The sequence below is a fragment of the Muntiacus reevesi genome, chromosome 2 (genome assembly GCF_963930625.1).
Source record: "Muntiacus reevesi chromosome 2, mMunRee1.1, whole genome shotgun sequence".
In the NCBI taxonomy this organism is placed as follows: Eukaryota; Metazoa; Chordata; class Mammalia; order Artiodactyla; family Cervidae; genus Muntiacus; species Muntiacus reevesi.
Window position 1 is genome coordinate 268208657 of NC_089250.1, and position 24070 is coordinate 268232726.

Here is a 24070-nt window from a genome sequence, read left to right on the forward strand (position 1 = left end):
GGAATGTATTTATGTCCTAGGCCAGTTTCTGGCTCTTCTCCCAGAAAACAACTATCAGGTGTTGCTTAGCAACCTCCACTTGGGTTAGAGTTCGGCTTCTTTTAGTGGGGAAAAAAACAGCTGCACTCCCTTCAGAGTTGGTTGCCACCTTAAAGCGTTGCCTAGTAACCCCGTTTCAGACGTGTGATTGGACCCTTCACACGACCCACCCACCCCCACCCCCCAAGAACCAGAAAGAACTTAACTAGAAACCTAATCTGTCTTTTTAGGAAAACAAGGGCAGCGTATGCGTTGCATAGCAACCAGATCTCCTGGCCTTTCCACTGAAAGCAGTGTCAGAAAGGTCGCCCCCCTCAAAAATGGCGTCTGACGCGCCGCTTTCAGTATATTTCGCCCTCGAAAGTTCTGCCAATAATTCAAACTCCCACGTCTGGTCCCCGAAGGAGTTCTCTAGGTACTTTTTGAGTCTTGCACACACTGGGTGCGAAGGAGGATGGAGATAAACCCACCGGCCGTGAGCGCCCCGCACAAACATGGCCGCCAGCGCGCCGCCAGCGCCGAGAGGCCGTCCTGCGCGGGGGCGCGCGCGGCGCAGGCGCACTTCCGCTCAGCCCGCGGTGTCTGAGGCGGCGGCGGTGGCAACGGCGGTGGCGGCGACGGCGGCGGCATCTGCGGCGCGGGGCATGGTCCCCGGGTCGGAGGGCCCGGCCCGCGCCGGGGGCCTCGTGGCTGATGTGGTGTTTGTAATTGAGGGCACGGCCAACCTGGGGCCCTACTTCGAAGGGCTCCGCAAGCACTACCTGCTCCCGGCCATAGAGTGAGTGCCGTTTCCGCGGCCCCAACCCCGCCCTCCGAGTTTAGTTTTTCTCAGTCTCTCTCCTCACCCCGACCTTTCACTTCCGCCCCTCACAGGTATTTTAATGGCGGTCCTCCTGCCGAGACGGATTTCGGGGGAGACGTGAGTCTTGGAACTCTCGAGTTTGAGGGAAGATGGGAGTCCGGACTCTCGGGTCTGCGGGAGGAGGGGGCGGTACCTGGACCCTGGGCCCGAGGTGGGAGGGGCTTGGGCCTGGACTCCTGGGTCAGAGGCGGGAGGGGCTGGTGTTTGGACTCCTGGGTCCGAGGGGCTGGGGTCGGGATTCGTGGGTCCGAGCGAGGAGAGGCTGGGGTCTAGGACTCTGGTTTCCAGGAGAATGAGGCTCGGGTCCTGGGTCCGAGGGAGGATGGGCTGGGGTCCGGACTTCTGGGTCCCAGAGGGGAGGAGGCTCGGGTCTTGGGTCCGAGGCAGGAATACTGGGGTCCGGACCCCCGGGTCCGAGAGGGGAGGAGGCTCAGGTGCTGGGCCCGAGGGGAGAGGAGCTCGGGTCCTGGGTCTGAGGTGGGAGTACAGGGGTCCGGACCCCCGGGTCCGAGGGAGGAGAGGCTGGGGTCTGGACCCCTGCGTCAGAGAGGGGAGGGACTGGGGTCCTGGGTCCGAGGGGGGAAGGAACTGGGTCCCAGGTGAAAAGTTCTTCTGTCCTCCCCTCCCAGTATGGGGGCACCCAGTACAGCCTCGTGGTGTTCAACACGGTGGACTGCGCTCCAGAGTCCTACGTACAATGTCACGCTCCCACCAGCAGCGCCTATGAGTTTGTCACCTGGCTCGATGGCATTAAGTGAGCTCTTTTCTCGGCTTCGGGAAGGGTTGGGGGAACCTGGGAGGGACCGCTGAGGAATGGTGGTGTGGATTTGAGCTGCTGGATCCAGCCCCTCACATCGGTTGCTAAAAAGGGCTGTGATGGGGATTGTAGTTTTGTCCCTAGGTCACTTTAGTGGTTGGTTCTGTATGCTCAGCTGATGTTGCTGTCTGGCTTGGAAATAGAAAGAACTTCCTGGTCAAGGAGGCCTGGGGAAGTCCAGCACCCCTGTCCTACTCCTCATGTGTTCTTCCCCTTTGTGTCTCTTGCTTCTCCTGTCTACTCTAGTTTTTCTTTTTCTACTAGGGGCATTGAAACCTGAGTGCAAGAGGGGTGGAGCTAAGACTCTGTGCTTTGGAATGACTTTTGATACTTCACACTGCAGGTGCAGACAGCCTGGGGCCACTTTTCAGTTCTACCACAACAGGACTCCCAGACCCACGAGTCCCTGTCCCCTGTGTCTAATAGAACTTATCTCTAAAAGGGGAACAGTAATAGTACTTATAGTCATCCTGTTACTTATCCAGTGTTGAGAAAACAGATTAAAGCTTAGTGACTTGGAAATTCTCTGACGGTCCAGCAGTTGGGACTCTGTGCTTCCACTGCAAGGGACATGGGTCCGATCCTTGGTGGAGGAACTAAGATCCCACATGCTGAGGGGCACAGCCAAAAAAAAACTAGTGGCTTGTTTCCTTAAGTAAGGAATTCAGGGGTGGCTTTGATGGATGGTTCTCACGGTCTCTTGTGGGATTTCAGTCATGATGAGCTGGGACCGCAGTCATCCGACTGTTTGACCGAGACCAGAGGATCCATTTCCAGGGTGGCTAACCCTGTGGCTGTTGGCTAGAGGCCTCAATTCCTTGCCAACTGTTATTCCTAAGATATCTCTCCATGGGGCTGCTTGAGTGTTCTCCCAACATGGCAGCTGGCCTTCTTCAGCTTGAGCAATCCAACAGAAAGAGCAAAAGGAGGCCACAGAGCTTTTTATAATCAAATCTTAGAAGTCACACGCCATCATTTGTGTCACGTCCTGTTTCGTATACAGGTCAGTTCTGTTCAGTGTTGGAGGGGGCATAAATACCAGGAGATGGCACTCATCGGAGATCTGGTTCTGGTGACACTGTAGGGAACTTTGGGAATCGAATAGTGGGTGACTGTTGAAAACAGTGCCTGACACAATTAAGTGCTCCCTCAGCTTTTGCTGTTCTTTTGTGTTTTGGTTTCTTGGTCTGCAGAGGGATAACTAGTCCATATCGGCACTCTGGGGAGGGTCACAGAAGCTAATCTTCGTACTGTGTTCAGCTCAGGGTCTGGTCAGAGTCCATTAAGCAACACGGGTTTGTGGGCTGCTGTTATCTTCATTCGCCCCTGCAGAAAATGTTTGTTGAACGCTTGGTTTGTTTCAGGCTCCATGTGCTAGACCAGGCGCTGCACATTCACATTCCCCTCTCATGGTGGTTAGAATTCATGGTCCAGGTGGAGCAGGGTTTCTCACCCTCGGCACTGTTGACCCTTTGGGCCAGGTGATTGTTGTATGTATGTTGTGGAGGGGTGGGGGGGGCATTCCTGTGCATTGTAAGGAGTTCAGTAGCATCCCCGGCCCCTACCCCGCAAATGCCAGTGGTCCCCTCCCTCCCCAGTGTGATAAACAATAAAAACAAAGATATCTCCAGACATTGTCAGATGTCCCTTTGGGGACAGAATCCACCCCAGTAGAGAACTTCTGGAATAGATTGTGGTGAGATTTGAATACTGTGGAATGGGGGCTCCTTGAGGTTCAAGTCCAAGTCTGATGTCCCTCAAGTCTCTAGCACCCAGCACAGGGCCTGGCATGAAAGAGCCCTAAGTAAAGGTTTGTAGAACAAGTGAATGAACGAATGTCCAGAATGTACTTCATACTCTGGTTCTCCCTGGTAAACGCCTGTATAAACATCAAGACCCAATGCAACGTCCTTCCCTGATTCCAGCGAGCCGTCAGCTGCTCTCTCCTCTGCCCCGTTGCTCCCAGGTGTTTCCCTGTTACAGCTCCGCACCCTGGGCTGTGAATGCCCAGGTCTTGGGTGTTTCTCCTGCTGTTTGCCTCCAGCAGGGGCCTGAGACCCAAGAGGCCTGGGAGACCTTTGCTGAATAAATAAACGAGTGAAAGCTTTAGGGGAGAGAATCACCAGGAAAGTGAACCTTCTGGTGGATGTCAGGAGGAAGAGTCAAACCCCCTTGTTTAAAATGTCAAGGGCACTAGGAAGATAAGAGGGAAATACTTTCCGAACACTTCCATCCCACATCCACCCTCTCCCTTAACCAGCTTAGAATACACTGTCAGCCTAACCAAAGAAGAAAGCTCGTGTGCTGCCTGCGCACCAGAATCCTCCCGATCAGCCGGTAAACGTTTTAAGCCATTACTGAATATTCACAGTCATCCCTGTTTTATCAGGTCCTGTGCAACCATCTAAATTCAGTTTCTGTGACGTTCAGGGCAAGTCTGTAACAGAGATCACAAAATCAGCAAGTATTGTTCACGTGGAGAAATCTTATCTTCTCCTGAAACATCCATTACGTACAGTACAAGGCAGGCAGTGTGATTTTTGGAAAGTTCTTTCTTGCTTTGAGGAGTTTCATTTCTGATGTTACATTTCCTGTCTGACGAGTGAGGCGATTCCCCCACCCCCTACAGCGAGTGATACGGCATCAGAAGGGACAGCCCAGGTGTCTTCCCCATAGTTTTGTGACATTGCATTTATGCCTTCATTCGTTCACTGGTTTGTGTGTGCATTCATTCAGCAGACAATTTGTGGGGCAAATTGTTTCAGGTACTGAGGGGGCAGGAGGTAAGCAGGGTCCTGGGCGTCTGGAGCTAGTGTTTCCATGGGGTGACAGGCTACGGCAGTCATTGGTCAGAGCTGGCTGCAGTTCACATTCATTCATTTTGACTAGTCCCTCTGGGGGGCTCCAGGGGAGGGGCTTCTTAGGCTGTGAAAGTGGATGACAAGGACTCAGGGGTGTGACCTCAGGAGGAACAATTGGAGCAGGGCGTGAGGATAAGGAAGCAGTGGGTCAGATCCCACCTGTATCACCCAGGACACTTTTCATTTTTCACTTTCACTTTCTATTTCTAATCTGAGGGATTTATTTGAAATTTTTTGATATTTAAAAACCTACTTCCCAACTGGCCATATATTTTTTTATCCTGCTCCCCAGTTTTAAGTTTTTCTTAGACAAAATATTTGTTCTGTGTCTTTCTCTGAGCTGGTAACAGATGGCTTATGGTTAATATTCATTAAGGGGAAAAAAAAAGCAAACTCTAGGGTCTCAGAGTGGTCAGTCAGTCTCACTTTCCTTCAAATTATTATTTGTTTTTAGAAATTGAGGTGAAATTCCCATAACACAAGCAGTCATTTTCAAGTGGACAAGTCAGTGGTATTTAGTACATTTAAAATGTGCAGCCATCTTCTCTGTTTAGTTCTGGAACATTTTATCCCTCTAAGAGAAGACCCCGCATGCCTGCAGCAGCTGCTTCCTGCCTCTCCCCCTACCCTTAGCCCGGCCAGGAAGATGGCTTGATTTCTTCCAGCACAGGCAGTTGGCAGTAGGGTGGATCCAGGGTTGGTTGATTCATCGGCCTCTGCCCCAGCTCTGTGGTATTAAAATTCATGTCCAAACCAGAGTCTCCATGGTGAGGAGGAGGAGATCTGGGGAGTGGGTGCTGGGGAGGAGGAGCGGTGTGGGCTGAGTATGGGAGCAGAGGACCAAAGTCTGCACTGGGGAAGAATTCAGGTAGAGCACAGAGTGGTCACGCTTTGGCGGCTCACTTACTCAGGAGGCACTTCCTGGAGCCCGTGTGTCCTCAGGCACATCATGGAGCTGGCTCAGGTCTCAGAGGGCTGCGCTTTCTTAGGGGGAGGTAGGCTGCAGGAGGAAGCTTGATAGTCACAGTATTGGGGGATATGTGCTGTGATCGAGGGTGGGCTCTAAATTCACGTGGCAGGTGGGGAAGGCTTCCTAGAGGAGGATGACATGGGAGTTGGGATAGATGTGCAGGGTTTCCACCTGGGCCAGAGTGGGAGGCGGTGTGTGGTCTTTGGGGGGACAGCACAGGTAGAGACTGGGATGTATGGCGGGTGACAGACTCCCGGGGCATCCAAGACCTTCTCGGACGCACCCAGGGGGCGATGGAACGAGGTGGGCAGGGCCTGGGGCGGGGCGGGCTTGGCTCTGTTCTTGATGACCAAGGCTGGATTTGAAGCCATATGTTTATGTAACACACAGTTCCAAGCCCTCCCCTGTGCCATACTGGGGGGCGGGGTGTGTGTGGCTGGGGACAAGAACAGTCCAGACCTCATCCATGCCTGGTGGGGGAGACACAGACACAGGGGCCATGGTGCAGAGCCACAGGACCCAGTCTGCCCAGATGTCCCCCGCAGCAGAGGGTCAGCCTTGCCATCACGTGACCCAGAGAGTCATGGTGGTAGCAGCTGCCGTCCAGCAGAGGCCTGCCACGCGCCCCACAGGGACGGACACCGGTGACCCCTCTGTAGATCAGGTGGAGGAGGGACCAAGTCTGTGTCATAATTTCCTGGGGCCGCTGGGACAAAGTACTGGAAACAAGGTGGTTTATAACCACAGCAAGTTACCGTCTCTCAGTTCTGAGTCCAGGAGTGTGAGATGACGGCGGGGGTGGGATGGGGGGAGTGCCATGCTCCCTCTGGAACATGTAGGGGAGGGTCGTCCTTCCTTGCCTCTTCAGTTTCCGGTTGCCCCAGACGTTCCTTGGCCTGTGCAGTGTCCCTCTGATCGCCACGTGGCGTCCCGCCCCCTCTCTCATCACATCCATGTTTGCTTTCCTCTGAGCGTGTCTCTGCTTCCCCGTCCCCCTTATAAGGACACTGGTCATGTTGGGTTCAGGCCACCCTTCCAACCTCATCATGCCTGTTCACCTCTGTAAAGACCCTGTTTCCAAATCCGGTTGCATCCTGTGGTAGTGGGGGGTCAGGACTTCAGCATACCTTTTTGAGGGATGCAGTTCCACCCCTAAAGGTGGGAGGGCAGAGGAGGCCCCACAGCAGGCTGGGAAGGTAGGGGAAGGCCAGGCAGACGGCCCAGCGCGGGGCAGGCACATGGGGACTGGGCCACAGCGTAGGCTCCTGGGCTTAGCGTCCTGGGTCCTTACTCTGTTCTGTCCTCCGATGGGGCCTCTTGCCAGAGGGACCCCCTCACAGGAAGTGACGAATGTCCCCTGTCCTTGTGCCAGCACTGGGGATAGGGCGGGACACTCCGAGTGCCCCCATCCTGAGGGGCACAGACTGTGGAGAGGCTCGGCCCAAGTGTGGGCCCCTCCTGGGGGCTGGGGGGTGGCGGCCCTGGGCACCCCAGGGGCTGACCACGTGCCCCCTGCAGGTTCATGGGTGGGGGTGGCGAGAGCTGCAGCCTCATCGCTGAAGGCCTCAGCACGGCCCTGCAGCTGTTCGACGACTTCAAGAAGATGCGGGAGCAGATGTGAGTGTGCCCAGTGTGGGGCCCACGCCCATCTGTCCACCTGACCCGTAGCCTGCTTGGTGGGTCACAGGCTCCACCCCCGGCCTCCCTGGGGCGTTGGGTGGGCTGTCTGTGCCGGACACTGGGAGCCGGAGGCAGGAGGTGTCCCCTGGCCCACTCACTCCCTGTCTCGGAATCCTCATCTGAAAGGGGAGCTGGCTCGGAGTGTGCCCCCTGCCTTCCCTGTGGTTGGGTGACTTCCAGCAACTCAGGAGGCTCTCTGGGCCTCAGCGTTCTCAGCTGGGAAATGGGTCCCCACTCTGGACTTCCTGGGAGGTGGAGGACTTGGTCACTGCTGCTGCTGGCTCGGGTCTTTCCTCGGGGTCCCTGCGGCCATCCTCTCCTCACCTTTCCTTGTCCCTGGTAGCGGCCAGACACACCGAGTCTGCCTCCTCATCTGCAATTCACCCCCGTACCTGCTGCCTGCTGTTGAGAGCACCACGTACTCAGGGTGCACGACGGAGACGCTGGTGCAGAAGATTGGAGAGGTGACGCCTCCTGGGTCGGAGGGAGGAGGGCTGGGGGCCGCCGGCCTGGGTCTCAGGGTGGGCACAGGCGCCTTCACCAGCCCTGTTGGCTCTGTGGGGAGAGCTGCAACCCAGAATTGCCCAGGGCAGCTAGTCTAGGTCTTGGGTCTCCAGTCCCAGAGCCTGGCGGGGACTTGGCCCTGTGGCTTCGTCCTGACTGCTTGTCCCCTCTTGTACAGCGAGGAATCTACTTCTCCATCGTGTCCCCCCGGAAGCTGCCTGCCCTGAGGCTGCTGTTTGAGAAGGCGGCTCCTCCAGCCATGCTGGAGCCCCTGCAGCCGCCAGCAGACGTGAGCCAGGACCCACGGCACATGGTGCTGGTGCGGGGGCTCGTGCTGCCGGGTGAGCCTGGGGGCTGCTGGGGGCACAGGGTTGGGGGGTGTCCTCCCCGGCTCCCTCTCACTCGGATGTTCTTCGTGTCTCTCAATCCCCTTCTTAACGGGCTTGCCTGATCATCCTTGGCGCTCAGTCGGGGGTGGCTCAGCCCCAGGCCCCCTCCAGCCCAAGCAGCCTGTGCCCCTGCCTCCAGCTGCACCCGCGGGCGCCACACTCACGACAGCCCCCCAGCAGCCTCTGCCACCGGTCCCCCAGCAGTACCAGGTACGGACATTGCCAGGGGAGGGTCGTGCTCCTGGGGCTCGGCAGAAGCCCTGGCCCCTCGGGAGAGACCTGGTTGGAATCGTTAAGCCTTGGGGGTTAGGGGGTCTCCCTGGAGACACCTGCAGGGGGGACTCTTCAGGCCAGCAGTCACATCCTCTTAGGATGTTGGCGCTGGACAGGATGGTCCTCACCAGGCCCTCCCCTCTGTCATCAGGTCCCTGGGAACCTGAGTGCAGCTCAGGTGGCTGCCCAGAACGCCGTGGAGGCGGCCAAGAACCAGAAGGCGGGTCTGGGCCCTCGCTGTGAGTACTGGCAGGGCTGTGGGCTTGGGCAGCCAGGTCTCTGCACCCCCGCCCACATTCCTTCCCTTGGTCTCTCCCACAGTCTCGCCCATCAACCCTCTTCAGCAAGCCACTCCAGGAGTGGGTCCCCCCTACAGCCAGACCCAGGCCACCCAGCTGCCCCCAGGGCCCCCTGGCGCCCCCAAGCCGCCTCCCGCTTCCCAGCCCAGCCTGGTCTCCACCGTGGCCCCAGGCCCGGGCCTGGCCCCCCCTGCACAGCCCGGGGCAACGTCCATGGTATGTGCCTGCCTCCTGGCTGCCAACAGCGCAGGGGAGGAGAGGTCGGCCTTCCTGAAGAGGGCCCGAGGGCATGTGGGTCTTGTTGTTTGAGGTCCTCGGGAGCTCACAGAGCCTGAGCTACAGGAAGGCTGAGACTAATGGGTCTGGGGGTAGAATCGTGGGGCTGGTACTCTGGGCGGCTGAAGACTGTTCTGAGGAGCCCAAAGGGTCCTAGGAGTCCAGGGTTCTTGAGCGAACCTGAATTCTACAGGATTAGAGCATCTGTGGTCCCAGGTGTGGCCCAGTGGTGTTTTGGGCCTGGGGGTACATAGGAAGGGACCTTTGTTCTCCTCCGCTTGTTGGCCTGGCCCTCTCAGGACAGCCCCTCTCAGGAGATGGTCTGACCCTACCCTGTGGCCCTTCTCTTTCCCCTCTGGCAGGCGGGCACTGTGGCCCCGGGCGGGGTCAGCGGCCCTTCCCCGGCCCAGCTCGGGGCCCCAGCCCTTGGCGGGCAGCAGTCAGTCTCCAACAAACACCTGGCCTGGAGCGGGGTCCTTGAGTGGCAGGAGGTGAGCGACTCTGTCGGCCAGCCCTGGTGTGTCCTGGGGTCATAGGATTTGTTGTCCTCAGGATAGTCCCGAGGAAGCTTGGGATGTGTAGCCCAGAGTTCAGGGTTGAGAGAAGTCTCAGCTTCTCGGCTCAGGGAGGAGCCAGGAGATCGTGGCATGGAGGGGACAGTGGGTGGTGGGGTTTGCGGGCAGGAGGAGGAGGCCCACATTTGTGAAACTTGAAGGCTGGAGGATTGCGAGATTGGCGGTCTGATGAAGGGGTCCAGGGCTTGTGGGCTTTAAACTGGGGGGTTATCCTGAGCTTTGGGGGCTCCCTGGAAAGGGCGGAGAGGTCAAAGGGATAGAGGCTCAGGGCCCTTCTCACCCAGACACACCTTTCTTTCCCCCTTAGAAGCCCAAGCCCGCCTCTGTGGACGCCAACACCAAGCTCACCCGGTCACTGCCTTGTCAGGTCTATGTGAATCACGGCGAGAACCTGTAGGTGGCCAGGGTGGGGTGGGTGGCAAGCAGGGGTGTGCGACTCCTGACGTGTCTCCCGGTGTCGCCGCAGGAAAACGGAGCAGTGGCCCCAGAAGCTGATCATGCAGCTCATCCCCCAGCAGCTGCTGGTGAGTGCCGGTGGTGGGTGACCGTCTGCCCCTCCGCCTCTGTCCTCCCCTCCTCAAGGCCCGCTCCGCACGCCCTCTGACCTGGGTGTCTCCTGCAGACCACCCTGGGCCCTTTGTTCCGGAACTCGAGGATGGTCCAGTTCCACTTCACCAACAAGGACCTGGACTCTCTCAAAGGCCTCTACCGCATCATGGGCAACGGCTTCGTGAGTCGGGTGGCTGGGCGGTGGCTTCCTGTCCCCCTGGGCCCAGGGAGCCATTTTTGATGGTGGGCCACCTTTGTGACGCTGGTCTCTTCAACTCTGCGCCAGATTGAGGTTTCTTCCACATTAAAACCATGGCAGGGAGTGACAGGAGCCATTGGAGAAAGCTCTGGGCTCTGACAGGTTTGCAAGGTGTCACAGCTTCCTGGGGCCAAGAACAGCGGAAATGTGTTCTCCCGCACTTCTAGAAAAGAGAAATGCAATCAAAATCAGGGTGTAGGCAGGGCCATGTGCTCTAAAAGCTCTGGGGGAAGACCCCTCCTTGCCTCCTGCAGGTGGTAGCCCCAGGCGGGCTTGGCTTTAGATAGCCTGAGTCCAGTCTCCTGTTCTCATCATCTCATGGCCGTCCTCACTGTGTGTCTTCACGTGGTGGTCTCTTTCTGGTGTGTGTCTGTCTTCTTATGAGGACACCTGTCATTTGGACTGGGGCCCACTTGAATGGCCTCATCCTATCTTGTTACCTCTGCAAACACCCTGTTTTCAATAAGGTCACGTTCCTAGGTGCCACGGTCTGGAACTTGAACATGTGTTTTTGGAGGACACCATTCAGCTCATAGCACTACGGGAGGGTCTTGAAATAGGAGCAGAACCAGTTACTGAGTTCATTCTGTGAACCCAGCTCTTTTCCACGAGAGAGGACTCCTTGTAGGTTACCTCATGGATCCTTCAGGAAAATTCTCTTCAGGAAAATTCTAAAGAAGGCAATTCTGAGAGTTAAGAATGCCTCCAACTGCAAGTCACAGCACACCCAACCGGCAGAGGTTTTAGAACAGATAGGTGCTTGGGGTGAAGGCTTGGACCAGCAGTTTATCATTTCTTGCAGTCTTGTGTGGGTCCGCTGGGCTCAGCTGGGTTAGTCCTGCTCGGGGTCTTTGATGGGGTTGCCATCAGATAGCCAAGACTGTGCTCACCTGAAAGCTCATCTGGGCTGGAGGTCAAGGTGGCCCCCTCTTGTGGTGCTGCCCGTCACCTGGGGTTCAGCTGCGCCTGGTCATCCGAGTGCCTCCTTGTGGCCTCCCCGTGTGGCTCGGGCTCCCTCACAGCGTGGCAGCTGGGTTCTGAGAGCCTGGTACAAGCAGGCGTTCACTTGTGACGTGCAACAGGACGTCCAGAGGAGGGCACTCTCAGGGTTAGGTCTGTAGCCCCTTTTCATCAGGGCCAGGATCTCTGGGGTTCTCCTTGTTTCTCTCTCGTGTCTGTGAGATGGTTTCTGAAGCTCGAGGAATCCTGTCTGACTTAATGTAGGAGGGCAAGAAGGAGGTGTGTTATCAGCCTGTATTTCTCCTTCGTTAGGAAAACATGTTCCCACACACACAAGCAGGCTTCCCTTCACGTCTTGGGCTAGACGCGGGCCCCTGGGCCACCCATAGAGACAGAGGAGGCCGCGGGGGAACAGGCACCAGTGAGGGCACTGGGGCCCAGACGGGTTGCTACCCAAACAGTCGGGGTTCTCCTCACAGGGAGGGGGCAGATGTTAAGCAACTGGCAGGGTCTACCTTGCCTGAGAAAGTGAGACTGGCTTGGCCAAGGTTCCTTCCACTGGTTCCCTAAGCTCACCAGCGCCTCCTCCACTAAGAGCCCTCTCCCAGAAGCCTCGCGTGTTAACGGCCTTGCCTCACGTTCACTTGCATTCCCTGGGCACTTCCTGTGTAGCCAGCCACGCGCAGGACGGCGGGTGTGATACCCGGGTCCATCCCTTAAGGTGTGAGCGCCGCCTCCCGCAAGTCTCATTGCAGACGCTGAGGTTGAGGGGATGTGGCGCCCCAGGGGCCTCTCGGACTTCTGTCAGTCAGGGTGTCTGCCACCACCGTTGAGCACGCACTTCCCGTGTCAGCTCTGTATAGAATTCCCTCTCAGCTGTGAGCCCTTTGAGGGGGGCAAGATTGGAGGGGGCTTCCTCTGCTCTCCACCCAGCCATTAGCAGGGGCCCAGCTGCACCCTGTTCCTTCGGGCACCCAGCTCTTTGGAGCAGCCTCAAGCCAAACTTGGAGTCTCTGCCACCTTTCAGAGCAGAAAGCTGGCTGCTCCTGGCCTGTGGGGCTTCTAGAACCTTCTAAAACCCAAAGAGGTGGGGTGCCACCTCCTGCAGGGTGTGACGGTTCGATCCCCTCCCGCAGGCGGGCTGCGTGCACTTCCCCCACACGGCCCCGTGCGAGGTGCGTGTGCTCATGCTCCTCTACTCGTCCAAGAAGAAGATCTTCATGGGCCTCATCCCCTATGACCAGAGCGGCTTTGTCAATGGCATCCGGCAGGTCATCACCAACCACAAGCAGGTGCAGCAGCAGAAGCTGGAGCAGCAGCGCGGGGTGAGTGACGTTGCAGCTCCCCCCCCCCCCCCCCCCGTGCCTGTGCTGCCCCCCTGGGCCCCCACTCTCACAGCAGGACCCCCGGGCCCTCCCGGGGCTCCGGGGCTGGGCACGTCCTCCTCCGCCAAGTTCAGTCTCAGCCCGTGTTTCCCTGCAGCCTGTCTCCTTTATAAGGAATGTTCTTGTTGAATCTCTAAGACACAGTTCCTTCTTGAGGAGCATAAAGTTTACATCCTAGACAAGCCCCCCAGCCCAGGAAAACGTTCCCGGCTCCTGACAGGGTCCCATTCAGCACGGGGACTCCTGCCCAGCCACTGACCTGCTCCCTCTCTCCCCACACAGATGGGGGCCCAGCAGGCACCCCCTGGGCTGGGTCCCATTCTGGAGGACCAGGCAAGACCCTCGCAGAACCTGGTGAGGACAGGGCCGCGGTGGGGGGGCGTGCAGAGGACGCCGTGATTCTGACTGACCTCGCAGAAGAGGTGGAGGGGTCTGGGGGCTCCGTCCCTCACCCCTGTTTTTCCTGTCAGCTCCAGCTCCGCCCGCCGCAGCCCCAGCCTCAGGGTACCGTGGGGGCCTCTGCAGCCGCTGGGCAGCCCCAGCCCCAGGGTGCTGCCCCGGCCCCTCCAGGCGCCCCACAAGGCCCTCCTGGAGCAGCCCCCGGCCCGCCCCCTCCTGGACCCCTCCTCCGGCCCCAGAACCCCGGGGCCAACCCCCAGCTGCGGAGCCTCCTCCTCAACCCGCCCCCGGTGAGATTCAGGGAGGGGGGCATATGGGAGCTGGGGGTCTTGGGCTTGACAGTTGGATTCCTTTCCTCATGGAGGCGGGAGGTTGGTTTGATGGGAGCGGGTGCCTGGAGGTCGCCCGGCCCTGCCTCACCTGTCCTACGTGGGCTTCTGCTGAGATTTTGAAGGGAGCCCAGAGGCCGCACCAGGGAGTGGGGCAGGTGGGTACTCTCAGCTGGGGCCTCTGAGCCACTTTCTCTGCACCCCCCCAGCCCCAGACTGGGGTGCCCCCCCCTCAGGCCTCCCTCCACCACCTCCAGCCGCCAGGGGCCCCTGCGCTGCTACCCCCGCCACACCAGGGCCTGGGGCAGCCCCAGCTGGGGCCCCCTCTGCTTCACCCGCCACCGGCCCAGTCCTGGCCTTCTCAGCTCCCCCCGCGGGCTCAGCTGCCAGGTAAGAGGTTCGGGGGAGGCCGGGGCCTGGGCTGTGTCCCAGTGTCCCGTGACTTCTGGGGAGTGAAGTCCTGGGACCCAGGAATAGCGGGAGCCCTTGTGGCTCGTGGGGGCTCCATGGGCCCCCGGGAGGTACAACCCAGGGCACTGAGAGCCAAGGCAGCAGGCGCTCTCCCCCCCACTCCCCGCCTCCGTGTCCTCTGGGGTTGCTGGGAAAGTCTCAGGGCCTGAGAGTTGTGCTGGGGACGGGCCCCCACAGGCTCACAGGAGGCAGACGGCCCGGGGCCACGTGGGGTCAGGAGGCGCCTCTGGGGTCCCCCCAGGGCTCCCTCGACCCCCCCCGTGCCTCGGGCCTCCAGAGGTGGAGGGAGGACTCAGGCCCAGGGCCCTCCCGGGCCCCAGGGACCACCGGGAGATGCAGTCCCTTCCCACTGCCCCCCAGGTCAGATGCTGCTCAGCGGGGGGCCCCGGGGCCCGGTCCCCCAGCCGGGCCTGCAGCCCAGCGTCATGGAGGACGACATCCTCATGGACCTCATCTGAACCCCGACACCCAATAAAGTTCCTTTTAACACACGCCCCGGCTCCCGTCACTGACATCCCCCAGGACTGGGCAGGAGGAGATGGGGGGAGACACCTCTGCCCTTGTTCTTGCTTCAGCAGATGCCCCCGAGGCCCCGGGCTGGTGAGGCTGGGGCCTCGGTGGTAAGTCAGGCCCTCTGGTGCAGCCTGGCTCTGGGGAGGTGAGGAGGCTGTAGGCAGAGGTCCTAGGACCACGAGCGCCCATGGAGGTAGAGAGGGTACCAGGCGGGCCCAGAGGAGGCCTGTTAGTGGCAGTCAGTGAGGCCGTGAAGGAAGGCGGTGACAGTCTAGGTGCAGAGATGACAGAAAGGAATGTGTGGGGCAGGAGGAAGCCTGGAATGGTCAGAGGACAAGTCAGTGGAGGCCTCTGGGAGCACGAGCCTTTGTGGGGGAAGGCAGGCGTGGAGAGGCGGGCAGGTGTCAGGCGGGGAGGGAGCTCATTCCAGACTGAGCAGCTGGAGGCTTGTCCGCGGGACGCGGCAGGGCTGCAGCGGGCCAGGCCGGGGGGCCAGGGCCAGGTCAGTTGGGGGTCAGCTCCCTGGGGGCTGCGGGAGGTGAGGGGGCAAGATAGGAGGCTGGGAGGAGCCGCGGGTGATATTCCTAGGGAGGGAGAGGCCAGAGGAGGGGCCGGAGTTGGGGAGCAGGAGGGCTGAGGCCAGAGACTGGTGTGCCCATGTGCAAAAAGTTGCGGGTATAGGGTGGGGTCCAGGGTGGTCCCCAGGACCTGGCCTGGGTGCTGGTAGACGGTGGACCTCCCTGAGGCGGGAGCCGGGAGAAGGAGCCAGTGGTGATCGCTGATGGTCCGGGACATCCGAGGGACCGGGGCCACGCCAGGAGCCCGGGGAGTGTGCTTAGGGGCAGCCTGTGTGCTTGGTGGTTGAAGACGCAGGAACGGGAGAGGTCTCGTGTGGAGAGAGCAGGCAGAGACCAGGCTTCCAGGGCTTTGGACAGAGTGGACAGTGGGGCCATCCTGGTGATGGGAGACCTGGCGGGGCTGTAAGGAGGAGGTACAGGTTTGGGGTGCAATGAGGCAAGGGGCCTGAGGCTGTCCTTAGGGAGACATCCAAGGGGCAGCTGCTCTGGCCTGTGGGCAGAGACTTAGTTGTCTGTTGTCAGACCAGCCCCGCAGCAGTGATGCTCAGAATGTGGTCCAGAGGTGGACCACCAGCATCCGCATTGCTTGAGACGCCTGTTAGCATCAGATGCCCAGGCCCCTGTCCCAGGAGAGAGGTTGCAATCTGGTGGCCCCTGGGCCACTCTACAGATGAGTTTTGTTTGGCCTTCCCTGTGTTAGGCTATGTGGTATTTTTTCCCTAATGAGTTAGTTGTAAAAATCAGGATGAGTCTGTTGCTCAAACACCCACACACTCACACATACACACACAAAATCTGCAGTCTCGTCTTCTCTTGACAAATCAGAAGATCTGGCTCCCCTGGGTCCACCCTCCTGCCCAGCAAACAATGGGCTGGAGCCGTCCCTGTCCACGGGGCGTGTGCTTTCTGGTTCGCCACAGTCCCCACCACTCCCTCCTGACTCCCCCACCACGAGGCAGGAGGCTGTCGCCTTCGGCATGGGGCTGGCACGGTTGGTGTCCCCGGGGTAGTATTCGGAGACAGTGAAATCTTTCTTGTACCCATGTCTCTACCAAAAGTGGCAAAACGAAAGAGAGAACGAGAGGGCCACGTGTTTCGAGAGAAATGGGAGCGAGCCTATTTCTTTGTGGAGGTGAAGAGCATGCCTACGTGCTTAATATGCAAAAAAATCGTGTCTGTGTTGAAAGAATACAACCTGAAGCGTCACTATGAATCGAAGCACAGTAAGAGTTTCGACCAGTACACGGAGCAGACGCGGGACGCGCTTCTCAGCGAGCTGAAGAAGGGCCTCAAGTGTCAGTAGGGCCACTTTCGGAAAGCCGACGGGAGCAGCGGCACGGCTGCCGCTTGAGGGTCCGGAGTCACGTGGCACAAATTACCCGGGTGTTCCAGCCCACGGATATCCAGTTTATAAGGGAGCCAAAGAGACGCCCCCCGAACAGAAACCCCGATCTGCTTGGACCGTCGTCTGAGTCTGGCAGGCATCCGCGTCTCGCGGGAGGGGAAGAGAAATCTGAAGATTGACAAGTCCAGTTGCTCGACCGAGTCAGATCAGTCGTGGCCTTTACTGTCGCTGCTCATGAACTATCACCACCCAGTTAGCTTTATTTATTTGTGGCGTGGAGGATCTCGATGTGACTGAAGAAAGCTGTGACATGGTGCCAAGGCAGGCCCGACCCTGGGAAGTGACTTGTTTTCTGTGTGTCAAGAGAAACACATTTTTCACGAAAGCTGGTCTAAACACCTAAGCACAGCTGCAGACCGTGGTGGTGATCAAACCATCTTGTGTCACGGGGACGCAGGCGGGTTGCCTCGATCCGAGGTGGCATCATTGGCAGAGACTCGAGGCAGGTCATCGCATCAATTACCAGGCGCCGACCTTGCTGTGAAAGGTCAGTGGGGTGGGACTCGCGACACGGTCCCCGCGACAGGCTTTTTGTACCTTAACCACGGGCAGGCTGGTGATGAACTGGACCCAGTGTCTTATAGAAGCTCTGCGACCTTGTCGTCATGTGACATGGGGAAGCAGTCTGAACTGTTGCAGTCCATCAACTTGGCTCATTTCAGGTGAGCCAGAACCCACACCTCGGTTCCCCTGAGAAGGTCAGTCAGAGACTTTGGGTCAAAGTTCCTACCCGTCTGAACACTCTTTTTCTTCCAAGGACATTCACAAACAGCTACTTGAATGTATGATCGTGTTCATCCAGTCCAGGCAGACATGGGGAAGCCGTTGGCAGGGAGGATTCTGACTCCCTTCTGTTGGCTGCAGTTGGTTTCCAGAGAGGAAAGGCATGGCCTGGACAGCGTTCATTCAACTGGTGGGGCTAGAGACCAAACTGCCCCAAGGCGCCCAGCCTCCAGACTTGATGAGAATGAACTAACACTGTCCCATTTGCTTTTCTTGGTTACTGTCGATCGTGTGAACGCAAACCGCAAATACTAGCTGCCGAACTCCAGGGCAGGGGGCTGCTGGTCGCTCAGTGGGTTCCCTCAGAAGATGACAGCCCCTCACTGCTCTCCAGTAGTCGTCCTGAATCTTGGTGTTCAGAAGCACCCACGCTTGTGAACAGCCATTTTCCGTTAAAAAACTGAATCAAGTTCAATGCCGCTCCCAGCTTCAGGAGTCCAGGTCGAGTTCTCAGCCACCAGTCCCACCCTTGACATCTGGGGGTGGCATGGATGAGGCCCGCCCCTTGGCTTCGTAGTCCAGGGAGCAGAAGAATTACAAAAGAGAAAAAAAAATTTAGTAATTAAATACTTCTATTTTTCAATTTGTATTTTTTCAATTTGGATTTAAAAGATAAACTCCAGTTCCATACCTGTTTGTATTATGTTCCATGCATTCACCAGCGTTCAGTAAAGATTCCATTTGATTATATTTCTGGCCGTCGACTTTTCTTATACCTGGCGAGCTCACTCATTTATGTGGCCCACCTGGCTCCTGCAGGCGTTTGAGTTTACGATCCCAGCCCTAGAGTCCTCTAGGACCGTCGAAGCGAATACTCCAGTGGGGGAGGGAGGGAGGCTGGGCTTCAGCATCCAACGCAAGCCCCCTCGGCGACTCTGGTGTGGACAAGAGGTCGGAGGGAAAGTGGGCGAGGTCTCCCCCGTGGCGTGCGTTACAGGGGTTCTCGAAAACTCAGATGGCTCCAGGGGCCAGGCAGGTGATGGAAATGCGTGACACGGACGGGTGTAAGACGACAGGGACTGACGGGGACTGTGGCGAACTTGGGGAGTGCTTGCCCCACCTCACAGCATTCAAATTAAAACAAACAAAAAAAACACTGTGAGGACCAAACAAAACCCGCTGGTGGGTCTCAAGAGGCCGCCGGGTCGCCATTTTGTGACCTCTGGAACAAGAAGACGCGAGGACAAGGCCAGAGGCCAGAGGAGGACCCACATGTGAGGGCTGGGCCCGGGCTGGGGGACAGGAGCCGGCAGGTGTGTTCTGGAAGCCGAGTTTCCAAGGAGAGAGTGACCGACTGGCGTCCAAAACCACCAAGAGGGAAGAAGACTAGCAGGACGCAGGCCATGCTGTTCCCACCAGGGTGGACATGGCCCCGTGGGCAAACACAGACACTCCTCGAGGCCTTCCGGGACAAACTGATCAAACAAACCAGTGGCTGTTCCCAGTCACTGGGGGCCCTTGACCTCAGCACCCAGTTAGATGAACTGAAGACTGTCACATGTCATCACCCCATACTGTACCCCAGATGAGAAGCAAGCCGTGGGTTACGGCGTGCCCAGAGAGAGGAGGTGCGCGCACAGAGCTCACCTCCACATTTCACAGCCCCGGTGTAGACAACAGCCTCTCAGAACCAGCCAGCACCAAGAGAGCAGGACTTTCCGGAAAGTTTTTCTCTGAGCATGAGATATGGTTAAAGCTGCTGCAGTGTAGAAGTAGTACAGGCCTTAAACATCAGGGTTGAGACTCCAGCTTCTGTACCAATGAGCTGTGTGGCTTTAGGAAGGTACCCCTACCTGAATCTCTGATCCCATGTGGCTAGAAGTGATTCCTGCAGGATTGAGCCCTTGAAGGAGAGCTGCCTTTAGCCAGGTTGCCATCACTGGTCAAAATATGCTCCTAGAGGGCAAAACTATATCTAAAAATGCATGCTACTTTGTCAGAACCACCTGGGCATCCATGACGGTTGTAATTTGGGTGAGTGACTGGTTAGAAACATTTCATTTCTGACCAATTCGCTTTGGGGGCCAGGCATGCAGGGCTGGAAGCAAGACTGCGAAACTGATGAGAATTCTTCTACAGGAACAGATCTGGCAAAAGTGGGAGAACATAATTGGGAAAAAGAAAAAAAAGCTAGATCACTGACACATTAATGGTTAGATATCTGTCTTGGGTGAGAGAATGCCCACCTTCTATGAAGAAAGTTTGAGAAAAATGACACCCTCTAAAAAACATAGTTGTCTCAAGGTACATAAAACTCACTAATATTTTCCTATCACCTTGGGCTTTTAAGGAAATTAATCTTAAAATTTTATTGAGTTACATAGGAATCTAGTTTCATAAAGATGGGAAAAACCCACTGAAGTGTAGAACAAAAAGTGAAGTATTGTTTCGTACCTCATTCTCCCCTCTCACTTCAAATACTGAGCAAACCACCAGCCTCCTCAGAGGCAGGTTCATCAGTTTGGTGTTTGGGTTTATACGCTTAAGGTTGTAGATACACATTGACAGTTTCTTAAATGTTTTATGTAACTGAGGTCAGTTTCTATATGTTCTTTATCTTGCCTTCCCCACCCCCAACCCCCACCCCTGCTTGAATCATGGCCATTGGTCCACATCATTCAATACAAGTAACTCTGTGTCCTGTTAGTAAATGGTTGCTTCCCCTGGTGTATTAAGTGGACACATTCCAATCCCACAAACCATCCAGTCTGCATAAACTGCCTGTTGATGTAACCATTCCGTGGCTTAAAACAATAGCATTTACTGTCTCACAGTTTCTCTGGATCTGGAATCCAGGCCCAGCTTAGCTGATGCTTCTGGCTCAAGTCTCTTGAGGTGGCAGTCAAGCTGGGGCTGCAGTCTCATCTGAAGGCTCCACTGGGGGAGGGCCTGCTTCCAAGCTCATTCACATGCCTGGGGGCAGGATCTTTTTTTCACCTTTGCCTCTACACAGCACCTCAGTTCCTTGCTTGCTCTTGGCTGGAGGTCTTGCTTGGTTCCTCACCTTGCAGTCCTTTTCATAGGACAAACAAGCCAATTTTTTTTTTTTTTTTTGTAACCCAATAGTGGAAGTGATAGCCTATCACTTTTGCTGTATTCTGTTCATTAGAACAGTTGCTAGGTCCAGCCCACACTGAGGCTGAGGACAAAACAAAGATTATAATACTAGGAGGTGGGGGTCATGGGGGCTGTCTTTGAGGCTCTTTGCCACATTCTTCACGGCAGCTGGATAGCTGTATAGTTTTCCACTATTATAAAAACTGCCGCAGAGAATCAGCATGAACATGTATCTCTTCCCCTTCATTTGTATAGGCATTTCTTTTTTTTTTTTTTTTTTTTGACCACACCCAGGGGCATGCAGAATATTAATTCTCTGACCAGGGATCAAACCTGTGCCCCCTGCAGTGGAAGCGAGCTTTGTTAATCACTGGACAGCCAGAGGAGTTCCTGTTCAGGGATTCGCATGTGATATATTTCCAAGTGGAGAATTTCCAAATTGAGGTGTATGCCGATTCTATTCTTATTTACTTCACTTATAAAAAACTCAACTTATTTTTTGCATAATAAAGCCTCCTGTGGTTCACAATTTTAGAGGCCTCCAAATCAATCCAATGCATGGTCTCTCCCAGCCCTCTCTGGAGACTAGTTACCGATTTCTTGTGTGTTCTTTGGGGATCTGGACTAGCCCGTAGAAGCGAACAAAAATATATTCGTTTTCTGGCTCTTCTAGCCAGTGGCAGCTTGCTTTATATTTTTATAAGCAGCTTTATGGAGGTGTATGATTGAGTTTGGATATATGCATCCACTTGTGAGAGAATCATTACAAACAAGGTAGTGGGCATTCATCACCTCCAAAAGTTTTCTTGTGTCCCTTCGGTTTTCTGTGTGTTATGTGTATGTGTGGTAAGGACACTTCAACAGATCTATCCTCTTAAATTTCAGGCATGGTAGAGTGTCAGTAAGCACAGGCTCTTTGTTCTACAGAAGGTCTCTAGAACTTACTCTGCCTTATTCTGTAGATTACTTTTTTTATCTGAGAATTTATCTTGCTGGTTATACCAGGACAAAAAGCCTTCTTTTTTTTTTTTAATGGACCATTTTTTAAGTGTTGAATTTGTTACAATACTGCTTCTGTTTTATGTTTTGGTTTTTTGGCTGTGAGGTGTCTGGGATCTTATTAATAACTCCTAGACCAGGGATCAAACCTGCACCTGCTGTGTTGTAAGCATGGGGTCTTAACCTCTGGACCACCAGGAAGTCTCTCATCCGTTTGTATGGCTGCATAATACTCCCCCCGGGAATGCCATCATTTTCCCAGTCGCTCTCTTATTGGCTATGTAGAATGTTTCTGGTCTTTTGGGGTGCCCATTTTAATTTTTTAGCGGGGTGCCCATTTTAAACTGCGACTGAACTGCCAAATTGTCCCCTCCAAAAAAATAATGTGGCATGTCAGTGATTGTACCAACTCATTTCTTGCCAGTTCACCAGTGTGAATGATACTGCATGGGAAGAGGCTGGGCAGAACACGGCCGTCTCAAGGCACCTTGCTTCTGAAGGCGAGGAGAAAGCCCTCTGGGCTTTGCAGTGTGGGAGTGTTCGGAACAGTGCCTGTTGCGGGGCAGCTGGGGGCTGTTGGTTTCCCTATCTGCGGAATGAGATGATAAGGTTGTCACTCTCATGGCCCAGTGTGTAAGGGTTCAGTGAACTCAGACGGGAAGTGCTTAGCAGTGTCTAAGACATTTATTATTATTATTGCTTTTTCAAGGATGATATGTTTTATTTTTTTTTAATTTTATATTTTTGGCCACACCGCACACAGCGTGCAGGATCTTAGTTCCCCAACCAGGAGTTGAACCCACGCCCCCTGCAGCGTAAGCACAGAGTCTTAACCACATCAGGGAAGTTTCTCCAAGAATTATATATTTTTAAATTAAGTTTTACAGGCAGGCACCAGCTCTGACAACCAGTCAGCCTCCCAGTTTTCATACTGTGTCACATGCTTACATAAACTGCATCCATAAACCATAAAAAGTAATTTATCATTTCCAATTCTTTTAAAAAAATGACAGGAGAACCTGAAGACACTTATTAAGCAAACTGAAGGCTGGACCTTCCTAGGTTTTTATGAGCTTTTCCGTTTAATCATTTACAGCTACTTTGCTTGCAACTCATCTGGCAACATTTTTTTAAAGCAGCTCACTTTTATTCTTTCCAATTCAGGCAACACGCTCTGCATGCAAACAACTCTCGTATTAATATTTAATTCATTTGATAGGGTGAAGTTATTAACTGAGGCTTAACTGGCATAAACAAGTTTGGTAACAGACAGCTAGCTACTCCTCAGGAAGTGTACCACTTAACAGATGGGAGCAGAACCGCTTAGTCATAATAGTAGCTAGCTAGGCTGGGCAGATTTTACAGATACGATGAACCGTGTCTTACAAATTGGCAAATTTGATAAGCTAGATGGTTTCAGAGAGCTGTACTGTACTAATTACAGTAATTACTAATAGAATTTCACCCTGTGTTTTCATTTCTCATTCTGACATGTTGCCATTTTGCTCATGCTGGAGTGGATCCTGGCACACCTTTCTCCATGCTTATACAAAATCCTAGGAATTCACACCAACACATTGTCCTGATGGGATGTGGAGTATGGGAAGGCATCAACTAGGTGGAGAATAGAAAGAGCACAGAAGAGGTCAGTCTAGAGACAGCAGCAGGGGTCCCACCATGTGGGGCCTTAGAGGAAGAGTTTGTAATTAATTCTAAGGGCACTCGCAAGCCACTGGAGTCTTTTTTTTTTTTTTTTTAAACATTTTCTTTTATATTTTTATTTATTTTTGGCTGTGCTGGGTCTTCATTGCTTTGCTCGGGCTTTCTTTAGTTTTGGTGAGCCGGGGTCTCCTCTTGGTCGCAGCGCACAGGCTTCTGACTGCGGTGGCTTCTTGTCTCAGAACACAGGCTCCAGGTGTGGCCTTCAGCTGTTGCAGCGCACAGACTCAGCAGCTGTGGTGCACAGGCTTAGCTGTTCTGCAGCATTGTGAAATCTTGCCGGAATGGGGATCAAACCCATGACTCTTATCCACTGTGCCACCAAGTAAGTCTCACTGGAGTCTTCTGATGAGTGGAATGAAAGTCAAGGTGACAAGAGTTAGAAGGCTATTAGCCATGCGAGAGACCACAATGGCCTGTACTAAGAATGATGAGAATTGAGGGTTTAGGGAGATTAAGGAGGAGAAAGGGCCTTCTCTCCCTGCAATTCTTCTTCCTACTGCCAGCAGTGGGGTCTCCTGACATAGTCAGGCCTCTAGAGGTAACTGTTGATATCTAGTTGGCTGTCTGGGTCCAGAGAGTAGTGATTACCTATTTGGCCACAATCCAGGTCAGATTTGGGGCTCAAATATGACCTTACCTGGGGCTTCTCCTCCCATGTGATTGCTCCTCATAGATCTGAACTCTAAAGGGATGGAGTGTCCCAGCCTCTGTACACACACACGTCCTCGTGATCTCATTCATTCTCATGAAACACTGAAGGCTCTCAAAGTTGTGTCTCCAGACCTCCCCCCATTTACACTGTTTAGTCAACACTGCAAATGTACCACGTAGAAACAGAAAATAGATTGAGAAGGGGACTTCTGTCCCTACGATTCTCCTTCCTACTGCCAGGAGTGGGGTCTCTTGACATAGTCAGGCCTCTGGAGGTAACTGTTGCTATCTAGCTGGCAGTCTGGGTCAAGAGAGTAGTGATTCCCTATTTGGCCACAATCCAGGTCAGATTTGGAGTTCCATCTCTGCCCACCCCACCCTGCTCCTCCCACAGTCATTTCCCTTTCATGAAATGACACCTCTCTACAAGCAAAACCCTTGAAATCACTTCACCCTCTCACTTTC

At 55.1% G+C, this 24070-nt stretch overlaps 1 protein-coding gene across 2 annotated transcripts; it reads left to right on the forward strand.

Annotated features, from left to right (window-relative positions):
- Positions 1-588: 588 nt before the first annotated feature.
- On the forward strand, positions 589-17866 carry MED25 (mediator complex subunit 25). Of its 2 annotated transcripts, none has more exons than XM_065926525.1 (18): positions 589-817; positions 913-958; positions 1531-1655; positions 7068-7166; positions 7573-7693; positions 7912-8074; positions 8202-8332; positions 8547-8634; positions 8717-8910; positions 9333-9461; positions 9853-9938; positions 10012-10069; positions 10168-10275; positions 12450-12638; positions 12981-13052; positions 13169-13387; positions 13636-13816; positions 16047-17866. In XM_065926525.1, exons 1-18 carry the CDS (start codon positions 684-686, stop codon positions 16289-16291), a joined length of 2388 nt encoding a protein of 795 aa, XP_065782597.1. In that variant the 5' UTR covers positions 589-683; the 3' UTR covers positions 16292-17866. The 2 variants fall into 2 exon arrangements, with proteins under 2 accessions (XP_065782597.1, XP_065782598.1); XM_065926526.1 differs by lacking the exon at positions 16047-17866 and adding an exon at positions 14258-14809 and having other exon boundaries at positions 590-817.
- The last annotated feature ends 6204 nt before the right edge of the window (positions 17867-24070 follow it).